General features: G+C 45.4%; 1 protein-coding gene across 1 annotated transcript in view; it reads right to left on the bottom strand.

Annotated features, from left to right (window-relative positions):
* Position 1: 1 nt before the first annotated feature.
* The window catches only part of ANO10 (anoctamin 10), a 199,701-nt gene continuing 186,697 nt past the window's right edge, over positions 2-13,005 (bottom strand). Inside the window, exon 12 of the mRNA XM_012808038.2 lies at positions 2-68. Coding sequence (XP_012663492.1) covers positions 3-68 — 66 coding nt within the window. The 3' untranslated portion in view covers position 2. The remainder of the gene's footprint in view (positions 69-13,005) is intronic.

Raw genomic sequence — 13,005 nt, forward strand, 5'->3', positions numbered from 1 at the left:
GCTCAGGGCTCTTTCTCCTTGCTTTCCCTTGGGTCCTCCTTCAGGTTCTCGGCCACAAGCTTCATTTGCTGTTGAGAGATCACAAGATACTCAGTGAGCCACGCAAGCCTAGGTGGTACCACCCAGGCAGCAGGGGAGGCCCTCTCTCTGCAAACCATGGAGGAATGGTGGCTCTGACACTGCCTGTGGCTTCCTGCAAGTTTTGGGTGTGACTCTGACTAGATGGGAGCCGTTGGTGTGGGCAGAAACACAGTGTTGTGTAGGCCCAGCACAATAGGACAATGTCCTTGAAAGGACATTGAGAAGCAGTTGGCATCTTCTCTTCCCTGGATGACCAGGATGAGGGGAGTGGGAGACAAAGCCCGAGGGAGGACAGGGCCAAGTGCTTGCTCTGCTCCTATGAGCTAAGTGACCTTGGCAGTGTGGTCTCGCAGAGCCTGCGTTTCCACATCCACACAGTGAGCAAGGAAGCACATTGTGCAGAGTGTCTGCGAGGTTCACTGCCCATGAGCTCCCTGGCTCAGAGGTGATGCTTCAAGTCATCACACATTTCACCCTTTGTCTCTATAGCGGTAGGACTGCCCTTACCCTTTCAACCACACCCGCATGGGGAACATCCCATGAAGTCTCCTCGAGGGTGTGGCCAGGGTGAAGATGCCCTCCTGGATGGCAAGATGGCAGACTGCCAGGGAGGCAGGCAGCCCGGGGCAGGGGAGTCTCCCATCTCCCGTAAAGCTCCCAGCCACCTCTGTGCTGTGGGTGCTGGAAATCAAGACTATGGTTCTGCCCTATTTGTTGAATAAATAACTATTTGGAATTTGGCTAAGATTTTTGATAATGGCCTTGAGTAAAGCCATGCTCTCTGTGGCTGTCAGGGAGAGAAGCCCCTTCCACAGCCTCAAAGTTTGTCTCCTGTTCTGTTTCCCCTCTGAAGTATCCTTCAGATCTGTAGTACCTTGGGATAGCCCACTTCGTGTATTTTCCAACCATGGTTTATGTCCACGGGCAGCTCAGCAATGGGCTTCTGCAGGCTGGCCCCTCTCAATTTGGCTTTGGGTGAGGACTGCCAGGTCCTGGGTTACCACATGTATGCAGGGCTTAGGGAGTGGCTTCTGCTGGGTGAGGGGGCTGGAGCCATGGTGACCCCTTAACCAATGGGGGCAGGTTCCTTCTGCAGGGGCTGCAGCATTTCAGCAGAGCGTTAGTGTTGGCCCAGGGACAGGCCCTGTCCAGACACCACTCAGCCCAATAGGGGAGGGGATGGTTTGACTTGGTTCACAAGCCTGCAGAAGCTGAGCTGCCATGCCCTATGAGAGTCTCCCTGGAAGCTATTTTTTGTACCTGCTACCTTTTCCTTTGCTAACGCTTCAGGTCTCTCACCAGCCACACTTCTGGTAACTATGGGATGTAAAATATCCCTATAAAGGAAAATGTTAATAGTATTTTAGCCCAGGTTCACTGCAGACTTTTCTAGCTGGTGTCATTTAATACATATGAGACTTCTAAATTGTCTTTTTAGGAGGGAGAGAGAGAGAGATGCATACAAAGAGAATTAATATGATTGCTTGCTGACTGATAAGTAACCATAGACATTAAAGGCTAAAGAAATTTAACTAAACCGAAATAACGATGAGGATAGAACATTCCCCAGCTTCTCGCAGAATCCTATAGCCACACTTCCCCAGTATTCCACAGGGGGAAGAAGATCAACGTGGGTAGCATTTGAGGCTCCTTTTGAGGTGCAAAACGCCCACCTGCCATTTGTGTGGATATGGTTAGGAGCCCCACATCATCTAGAAGCTCTCCTGGGAGGGGCTGCCTGCTCCACAGCAGCTAGGCAGAGGGCCTTCTCCCTGAGTGACCAACCCCTATGTGACTTCTGTCTCACTTCTTGGAGCTGTCCCCATGGTGCCCTCATAATTAACATGCCCATCAGGGACCCTCGGTGACCAAGTGGCAGGTGGGGAGTGTGAGGGCCTCCAAGAACAAGTGATGTTTGAATTGGCTTGAGGAGGCTGCCCCATGACAGAGGGGAGGGAGGGAATCAAGGTGCCTGACTCCTCTGAGGCCCAGGGTCAGACGCCTCACCAGATTTGGAGGAAGAATTCTGAACCCACTTGGCATGGCTTCCCCCCCGCTGTGGTGCCTGCCCTAGTCGCATAACACCTAAGGGCCTGGGGATGTCTGTGAGGTTACAGGGTCACCACGAGGAGCTGCAGCAGGCAGTAAAGGCATGAAACACGGTCAGGGCTCCTCTAGTCCTCCAGTGCCTCAGCCCAGTTCATGCCTGTCCTAGAGCAAGTCTTTGAAAGCCAGGATGATACAGCCTGATGGCCTGGTCAGCTGGGCCAAACCCATCCCAGGCCCTCTTGCTATGGCTGGTCCCCTGGGCCTTGATCTGACTCACTGGAACTTTGGGATCCCTGAGCTGGGCCAGGGCAAAGAGGCATCTCAAACCCAGCTTGGTAGGTAGGGATAGGAAGGGCTTCCACAGGGCAGTGATGGGCCTAGTGGTACCTCCCAGGAGCACTCTGCTTCTCAGGGACATGGGAAGGGGCTGGGGCTCAGCTGACTCCCTGGGTCTCCTTAAGCCCACACTTCCCAGCTGGGAGATGCTGAGCCAGTGGCAGAACCAGAAATTAAAGCCTATACCTAAAGCCTAAAAAACCCAAGCAGTTTGGAAGAAGTGAGCTGTAGGAGCCTGCTTACCTCAGTTAGTGCAGGGCCAGGGACTGAAATCCACATCCTGTGCAAACTGGGTGGAGCAGGCCAGTGCCTGTGGCAAGCTCCACCTCGCCTAGCTGCAGGATGGAGTCAGAGGCCACAGAGACTTGCTAGTGGTGGAGGCGGGAGGGGGTTAAGATGACTTCTCTTGAGTAAACCAGTTGCCATCTACTGCTCATGGGTCTGGATCCCCCTCAGTGTGAGGGGTCAGGCAACTAGCAAAAGAAACACCCCCTTTGTCCTTGTTGTAGAGACCGTGAGGCAAACCTGCCCTCCTGGCAAAGAGGCTGAGCCCCAGCCCCTGCTGAAGTCCTATGGAAGCCCACTGTCCCACCATGGGGAGCTGGTAAGCGCTGGCAGAACTAACTCCAGAGCCACAGAAATTCTGATTAGGAAGGAACCTTGAAGACCAATGTGCCTCATGACCACTTAAGAATCCCAAGATGAGACCTGGTTAAATGCAGACTCATAGGCCCTCTTTCTGACATGCTGACTTCCTGGCCTGCAGTAGGGCTCAGGACCATCCCAGGCTTCTAAGTCTTGCATTTACTGTCTGCCACCTTTCACATACAAGCAAGCTGGAGTCACAAGGGGTGGTGACTGATCCCTCTCAGGGCACACTATGGGTTCTCAGTGGGTGGGCTGGGGCATCTCCTGACCCCAGACTGCCTCTTAGAGCTCAACTCTTTGGCTTCTTCTTTTTGGCAGGCTTGGATGGGGGGTGGGTAGGGGTGAGAGTGAACAATAATATCCCTTTAAAAAAACCTACTTTCTCTGAGAGTCTTTATAAAAATATAAGATAATGGAGCTGACTTTTCTACAAAAAGTATCAGAATGGAGAGAATGGAATGTTCCCCCAATTCATGACTCATTAAAACTCATGTTGTAAGTTATCCTTTAAAAAGTACGGATTGAGGGTGGCACCTGTGGCTCAGTGGGTAAGGCGTCAGCCGCATATACTGAGGGTAGTGGGTTCAATCCAGCCCTGGCCAAACTGCAACAAAAAAATAGCTGGGCATTGTGGCGGGCACCTGTAATCCCAGCTACTGGAGAGGGTGAGGCAAGAGAATTGCCTAAGCCCAGGAGTTGGAGGGTGCTGTGAGCTGTGTGACAGCACAGCACTCTACCAAGGGTGATAAAGTGAGACTCTCTCTCTTCAAAAAAAAAGAAAGAAAGAAAGTATAGATTGAGAGGGAAGAGCAAGATGGCAGCCAAGTAACAGCTTCCTTGCAACTGGGTATAGTGAGATCGGGAAGAGAAGACTCCAAGCATCTCTGGCTGGTGGGATCTGCCAAGGAACATTCCTTTGGGGACACAGGGAGACAGCGAAAGACTTCTGGACCCCATGAGAAGGATGAAAGCAGTGGAGAATTGGCAAGTGGTAGCATGGTTTTGTTCGTTTGGAAGCCACCCACAGCTGTAACTACAGCAACAGCGAGATTACAAGTAGGAAAGGCCTTACCTGTGGGCTATTTTGGTTTTTTTGGACTTGGGCACTCAGTTGAGCTACCTTGGGAGAACTTGAGTGAAAGAGCAAATGACTTTAAGCATTGTCTAGGGCCCTGGACTGAGCCGCTAAGCCAGAATGGAGCTAATATTGTTCAGCTGTGGGCCAAATGTGCAGCTATTGTGGGAGAACTGTCCCTGCAGGCTCTGCTCTCAAAGTCGCAGCATGAGGATGAGGAGTGGCCGGGAGACCTTGGGCCAGTAATCTAGTGTCTGTCTGAGCAGCCCAAAGGCAGGAACTGAGATGCAGACATTTCAGTATTTGGCAGATTACAGCCTTGGCCCTCAGGGGCATAGAGTAACACTGGTTTTGGCGCTCTGGATAAGTGGGCAGCCACTTCAGGAGAGATCCCAGTGACAAGTGCTTTCCTGGGGAAGCTTCTGCTTAGCCAAGGTTAACAGTTTAAAGTGGGCTGAGGAAAGACTTAGGCTCTCAACCCTGTGGGATTTGAGAAATCAGCAGAGGCCTCCAGTCTCCATCTCATATAGCTGCATCAGCATTGTGATTAATATCTCATACCCTAGAAGATCACCGGTTGCCCAGACTATATTCAGCAAGATATATATACTGCTTTGTTTTTGGTTTTGGCTATTTTTTTTTATTTCAACATTTTCCTTCTAGATTTTTCTTTCTCTCCTTCTTTTTTCTCTTTCTTTCTTCATTTTTCTAGTTTAAACATAATTTTACATTGTTACCTTCTTTAACAATTAGAACTTCATTTTTGCCAGTGTTTCTGCCCCTATATTTGGCCCCCCCCCCAATTTTATCCCTTGAGGTTTTTTGTTTGTTTTGGTTTGATTTATAGTATTTTTGTTTTTCTTCTCTACTTGGTTGAGGTGGGGTACTGTGCCTGAACAGGGTGGCAAAGAGCTTCCGACCTCAAGGGAACCACCCAACCCAGCACCCCCAGTGGTTGGGTTTTTTTTTAAGGTTGGGTCAAAGTATCCTACTGTACACCTATATTACTCCTGCCTCCCTCTTTCTGTGCCTCTCTTCTTTGTGCCAATATTCTCTTTTACTAACCCCTTCTCCTTTCTCTTTTCTCTCTCTTTTTAAAAATCATTTTTCCCTTCTTATTCTTCAATCTTCTCATCCTTCTGGTCCTATACCAAAAGAATTCATCAAAACCTTTGGCCAGTGGCACAGTAAATTACAGAGCAAGAGGAAGTGAAAGGAAAATTAGGGGAAGGACACAGATAAAAGAATACACTCATGAGGAAGAATCAACAAAAAAATCCTGGCAATATGAAAAACCAATCTAGAGCAACCCCCTCAAGGGACCATGAGGTAGCTACTACAGAGGACAGAGGGACAATTTAAAATACAGATGATGAAAACAATGAAGTAAATTGCTGAGAAAGTAGAATATAACCAAAAAACAATGAAGAAAATTGTTGAGAAAGTGGAAAATAACCAAAACAAAATCCAAAAACAGAATCAAATAAGAGATGAACGATATGAAGAATATAGAAAGGATACAGCACAGCTGAAGGAAATGAAGGAGTCAATTAGGGAACTTAAAGATGCAGTAGAGGCTCGGCGCCTGTGGCTCAAGCGGCTAAGGCATCAGCCACATACACCTAAGGTGGCGGGTTCGAATCCCCAGCCCGGGCCCGCCAAACAACAATGATGGCTGCAACCAAAAAATGGCCAGGCACTGTGGCGGGCACCTGTAGTCCCAGCTACTTGGGAGGCTGAGGCAGGAGACTCGCTTGAGCCCAGGAGTTGGAGGTTGCTGTGACCTGTGATGCCATGGTACTCTACCCAGGGGGATAGCTTGAGGCTCTGTCTCAAAAAAAAGATGCAGTAGAAAGTATCAACAACAGATTAGATCATGCTCAGCAAAGAATCTCAGAGGTAGAGGACAAAGCCCTTGAGATAACTCAGATAGTTAAACAGGAAGAAAAGAAGAGAGAGAAAGCAGAATGTTCACTGACAGAATTACGGGACTTTATGAAGCATTCAAACATACGAGTTATAGGTATCCCAGAAGGGGAAGAAGAATGCCCCAGAGGAAAGGAAGCCATTCTAGAGAATATTATAAATGAAAATTTCCCAAATATCACAAAGATTCTGACACACTCCTTTAAGAGGGATATCGGACCCCAGGTCACCTCAACTCAAATAGAGCTTCTCTCTTCTCTTAAGACACACTGTGATGAACCTGTCCAAAGTCCAGACAAAAGAAAAGATTTTGCAAGCTGCCAGGAGTAAGCGCCAACTAATGTACAGGGGCAAATCCATCAGGGTGACCACAGACTTCTCTAATGAAACTTTTCAAGCCAGAAAACAATGGTCATCTACCTTTAATCTACTTAAACAGAACAATTTCCAGCCCAGAATTCTATATCCCGCTTAAGCTAAGCATTAAAGTTGACGGAGAAATCAAATCTTTTACTGATATACAAACATTGAGGAAATTTGCCACAAGACCAGCTCTACAGGAAGTACTTCAACCTGTTCTACACATTGACCACCAGCAAAGTAAACACCTGGAAATTAAAGGACAGAGCCTAGCTTCCACGATGATACAAAAACCAAAACTAATCAATGGACTTTCACAAAATAAGATGAATAGAATGCTACCATACTTATCAATTATCTCAATAAATGTTAATGGCTTGAATTCTCCATTGAAGAGGCATAGATTGGCTGATTGGATTAAAAAACACAAGCCATCCATATGCTGTTTGCAGGAAACACACCTAGCCTCAAAAGACAAACTAAAATTCAGAGTTAAGGGTTGGAAGACAATTTTTCAGGCAAACGGAATCCAGAAGAAAAGAGGTGTTGCAATCTTACTTTCAGATACATGTGGATTAAAAGCAACTAAAGTAAAAAAGGACAAAGATGGTCACTTCATATTTGTCAAGGGAAAAATTACAACAGGAAGACATTTCAATTCCAAATATTTATGCATGCAACTTAAATGCTCCTGGATTCTTGAAATGGACCTTACTTAGTCTGAGCAATATGATATCCTATAACACTATAATAACAGAGCACTTTAACACTCTTCTCACAGAGCTGGAAAGATCCTCTAAACAGAAATTAAACAAACATATAAGGGACTTAAATGAGACCCTAGAACAACTGTGCTTCATAGATGTATATAGAACACTCCATCCCAAAGATAAAAAATATACATTCTTCTCATTGCCCCAAGGAACATTCTCCAAAATTGATCATATCCTAGGAGGACACAAAACAAACCTCAACAGAATCAAAAGAATTGACATTTTACCTTGTATCTTCTCAGACCACAAGGCTGTAAAGGTGGAATTCAACTCCAACAAAAACGTTCAACCCCACACAAAGGCATGGAAATTAAACAACTTTATGCTGAATGACAATTGAGTGCAGAAAGAAATAAAAGAGGAAATCATTAACTTCCTTGAGCACAACAATGAGACACAAGCTACCAAAACCTGTGGGATACAGCAAAAGCAGTCCTGAGAAGAATATTTATCACTTTAGATACCTATATTCAAAAAACAGAAAGAGAATCTATCAACAAACTCACAAGCCATCTTATGGAATTGGAAAAAGAAGAACAATCTAAGCTAAAACCCAGCAGAAGAAAAGAAATACCCAAAATTAAATCAGAAATTAATGAAATTGAAAAGAAAGAATGATTCAGAAAATTAATGAAACAAAGAGTTGGTTTTTTGAAAAAATAAATAAAATAAATAGACCTTTGGCCAGACTAGTAATAGAAAAGTAAAATCTCTAATAACCTCAAACAGAAATGACAAAGGAGAAATAACAACTGATGCCACAGAGATACAAGAGATTATTTCTGAATACTACAAGAAACTCTATGCTCAGAAATTTGACAATGTGAAGGAAATGGATCAATATTTGAATCACACCCTCTCCCTATACTTAGCCAGGAAGATATAGATCTCCTGAACAGACCAATTTCAAACACTGAGAAGGAAGAAACAATAAAAAATTCCCCAACAAAAAAATGCCCTGGTCCGGATGGCTTCACAGCAAAATTCTATCAAACGTTCAAAGAAGAGCTTATTCCCACACTGCAGAAATTATTCCAAAAAATTGAGGAGGAAGGAATCTTCCCCCAACACGTTCAATGAAGCAAACATCACTCTGATATCAAAACCAGGAAAGATTCAACTAAAAAGGAGAACTTCAGACCAATTTCACTAATGAATATAGATGTAAAAATTCTCAACAAAATCTTAGCCAATACATTACAGCTTATCATCAAATAAGTCATACATCAAGGGTAGTGCCTGTGGCTCAGTGAGTAGGGCGCCGGCCCCATATACTGAGGGTGGCAGGTTTGAACCCAGCTGGGCCTCACTAAAAATAGCCAGGCTTTGTAGCAGGCGCCTGTGGCCCTAGCTACTCAGGAGGCTGAGGCAAGAGAATTGCTTAAGCCCAAGAGCCAGAGGTTGCTGTGAGCTGTGACACCATGGCACTCTACCAAGGGCGACAAAGTGAGACTCTGTCTCTAAAAAAAACAAAAAAGTCATACATCATGATCAAGTAGGTTTCATCCCAGGGATGCATGGCTGGTTTAACGTACAGAAGTCTATAAATGTTATTCACCATATCAACAGAAGCAAAAACAAAGACAATATGATCATCTTAATAGATGCAGAAAAAGCATTTGATAAAATCCAGCATCCTTTTCTAATTAGAACACTGAAGAGTATAGGCATATGTGGCACATTTCTTAAACTAATCAAAGCTATCAATGACAAACCCACAGCTAATATTTTACTGAATGGAGTAAAACTGAAAGCTTTTCTACTTAGAACTGAAACCAGACAAGGTTGCCCTCTGTCGCTATTACTATTCAACATAGTGCTGGAAGTTCTAGCCAATACAATTAGGCAAGACAAGGAAATAAAGGGCATCCAAATGGGAGCAGAGGGGGTCAAACTATCCCTCTTTGCTAATGATATGATCTTATAGTTAGAGAACCCCAAAGACTCAAGCATAAGACTCCTGGAAGTCATCAAAAAATATAGTAATGTCTTAGGATACAAAATCAATGTCCACAAGTCAGTAGCCTTTGTATATGCCAATAACAGCCAAGATGAGAGGCTAATTAAGGACACAGCTCCCTTCACCATAGCTTCGAAGAAAATAAAAGACCTAGGAATATATCTAACAAAAGAGGTGAAGGACCTCTACAAAGATAATTATGAAAACCTAAGAAAGGAAATAGCAGAGGATATTAACAAATGGAAGAACATACCATGCTAATGGCTGGGAAGAATCAACATTGTTGAAGTGTCTATACTTCCCAAAGCAATCTACCAATTCAATGCCATCCCTATTAAAATACCAACATCGTGCTTTCAAGATTCTGTGTTTTGTATGGAACCAGAAAAAACCCATATAGCTAAGGCAGTTTTTACTAATAAAAACAAAGCTGGGGGCATCAGCATGCCAGATTTTAGGTTGTACTACAAGGCCATAGTGGTCAAGACAGCATGGTAGTGGCACAAAAATAGATAGACATTTGAAATTGAATAGAAAACCAGGAAATGAAACTAACATCTTATAACCACCTAATCTTCGATAAACCAAACAAGAACATACACTGGGGGAAAGACTCCCTATTCAATAAATGGTGCTGGGAGAAATGGATATCTACATGTAAAAGACTGAAAGGACCCACACTTCTCCACTCACAAAAATTGATTCAAGATGGATAAAGGCCTTAAATTTAAGGCATGAAACTATAAAAATCCTCGAAGAAAGCATAGGAAAAACACTGGAAGATATTGGCCTAGAAAAAGACTTTATGAAGAAAACTGCCATGGCAATTGCAACAACAAAAATAAACAAATGGGACTTAATTAAACTGAAAAGCTTCTGTACAGCTAAGGAGACAATAATCACAGGAAATAGACAATCTCTACAATAGGAAAGGATATTTGCATATTTTGAATCAGACAAAAGCTTGATAACTAGGATCTATAGAGAACTCAAATTAATCCACATGAAAATAGCCAACAATCCCATATATCAATGGGGAAGAGAAGCAAATAGAACCTTCTCTAAAGAAGACAGATGAATGGCTAGCAAACGTATGGAAAAATGCTCATCATCCCTAATTATTAGAGAAATGCAAATCAAAACCACCCTGAGATACCATCTAACCCCAGCAAGAATGGCTCTCATCACAAAATCTCAAAACTGCAGATGCTGGTGTGGATGTGGAGAGAAGCGAACACTTTTACACTGCTGGTGGGCCTGCAAACTAATACAACCTTTTTGGAAGGAGGTATGGAGAACCCTCAAAGAACTCAAGCTAGACCTCCCATTTGATCCTGCAATCCCATTACTGAGAATCTACCTAGAAGGAAAAAAATCCTTTTATCATAAGGACACCTGCACTAGACTGTTTACTGCAGCTCAATTTACAATCACCAAAATGTGGAAACAGCCTAAATGCCCCCCAACCAACCCAGGAATGGATTAATAAGCTGTGATTTATGTATACCGTAGAATACTATTCAGCCATTAAGAAAATGGAGAGGCTTGGCGCCAGCCACATACACCTAAGGTGGCGGGTTCGAATCCAGCCTGGGCCTGCCAAATAACAATGATGGCTGCAACCAAAAAAAACAGCCAGGAGTTGTGGCGGGTGCCTGTGGTCCCAGTTACTTGGGAGGAGAAGGCAGGAGCTCGCTTGAGCCCAGGAGTTGGAGGTTGCTGTGAGCTGTGATGCCACGGCACTCTACCCAGGCGGATAGCTTGAGGCTCTGTCTCAAAAAATAAAATTAAATTAAAAAAAAGAAAGAAAATGGAGACTTTACAGCCTTTGTATTAAGCTAGATGGAAGTGGAACACATTATTCTTAGTAAAGCATCACAAGAATGGAGAAGCGTGAATCCTATGTATTCAATTTTGATACGAAGACAATTAATGACACAGTGAAGGGTGGGGGAAGGGGAGAGCAGGCAGAGAGAGAAGAGGGAGGGGAGTGGGGGAAACGAAGAGCAGAAAGAGGGAAGAAGGGAGAAGGATGAGGTCTCGGTGTGTGACACACCTTTTGGGGGCAAGGCACAATTGTTAGAGGGACTTTACCTAACAAATGCAATCAGTATAACCTAGTTTCTTGTACCCTCAATGAATCTCCAACAATAAAAAAAAAATAATAGGCCCACACAAAAAAGTACAGATTGATATTTTTGCATCATTATTAATGCTTATAATAAGAACTTAAGCATTAAGCAATTTGGCCAAATGCACAGCTTAACCTGAGGAAGGATATGTAACTGGATCCCCCTTTCCCTGTGGAGAAGTGCAGAAACATTTTTGGAGGCTTGCAACACTTCCCACAGGCTGGGGGTGGCCAGACTAGGAACAGTGGATTGCACAGACTAGGAACGGCCACCATGGCCCCTAAAGACCTAGGACAGCTCCTTCACCCTCCCAGGCTCATAGCAGAGACTCTCCCCTGGCTGAGCCCTCAATGAACTTTAGGATCCTTTTGTGCATAGCACTCAGGAAATTGCTACCAACTGATTATGCCTCTTGCCCGCTTTGAAATCTTCTAAAATTCTGTCCATTCTACCTGCTGAGCACAGCCCACTCCTCCATTACCCCTCTCTCTCCAAAACCAACCACCCACAGAAGTAATCTATCTGGGCTGCCATTGGCTGAAGGCCAGAAAACCCAATGCACCCTCAGTCCCCATTCACTGCTGGCCTCACAGGCTCATGTCCTGGGGCAGCAGCTGGAAGACGAATGGAGTTCTCACGTCAGCTTGGCTGAGCACCAACACATGGCTCCCGAGGCCCCCAGTCCTGGGTTTGCAGGCCTGATGACAAAGCATCACAATCATCAGCCCCTGTTCTGCCACTCTAGTTCTGATTTCACTGATGTGGGGTGTGGCCTGGACATTGGACCTCTAAAAGGTCCCCAGGACATTCTAACATGCAGCTGAGGTGGGAAACCACTGCCCGAAAGGAAGCCGCCCCTCTGTGTCACAAGAGGAGTAGAGCAGAAGGGCAGGCAGGAAGGAACGCCAACTGTGGGGCTCCCGCATCCAAGCTGGGCACACGCCTCATCCATGCCACACAACCACAAGCAAGGGCTTCTCTACAGGTGTCACCAACACAGCCAAGGGGACTCAGCAAGGCTAAGCAACTTGGTGACATGCAGCAGTTTTGTTTGTTATATCTGTTGGAAAGTTTACCTTAAAGTGTTCTGAAAATATTCTAGTATGATTATTAAAAAACCAAAGCCAGACTGTTTCCCAATGCTACCAGGCTCTGAGAAGCCAGGACGGCAGTGAACAGATAGGAAGGCCTGCACAACAGCCAGTCCTGTGGTCCTGCTGGGAGCTGGGCCCGCTTCTCCCTCTAGAGAGGTTACTTCATTTTAATATTGAGAAAATATAAAGGCCCTGCCCCACCGGCCTTCCTCCCATCATGGCCCTCTCAGGAAGCAGTGCCATCAGCCAGGTCCTTGGACCAAGGTTGTGGTCATCCCCACCTATACCTACTTCCTTCCCCTAGCCACCCTGCCCACCAAGCATGCCACTCCACCAGCCTCCCACTGGGGGCTGCTGCAGCTGCACTGAGACACCTCCCCTGCCTTCCCGCTCTTGCCCCAAAGCAGCCCAAGTGATGTTTTCAACAGGGGCTCTGTCGAGCTGCGGACTCGCCTCTCCCTACTCCCCTGCTGTCCGACACTCAGCCTCAGTTCCGCTCCAGCCATCAGCTCCTTCTGCCTGGGTTCCTGCTGGAGATTTGCTGGTGACTCCTTCCTGATACTTGGTTCTC

Source organism: Otolemur garnettii, unplaced genomic scaffold, assembly GCF_000181295.1.
Source record: "Otolemur garnettii isolate 467f Iridium unplaced genomic scaffold, OtoGar3 scaffold00082, whole genome shotgun sequence".
Lineage (NCBI taxonomy): Eukaryota > Metazoa > Chordata > Mammalia > Primates > Galagidae > Otolemur > Otolemur garnettii.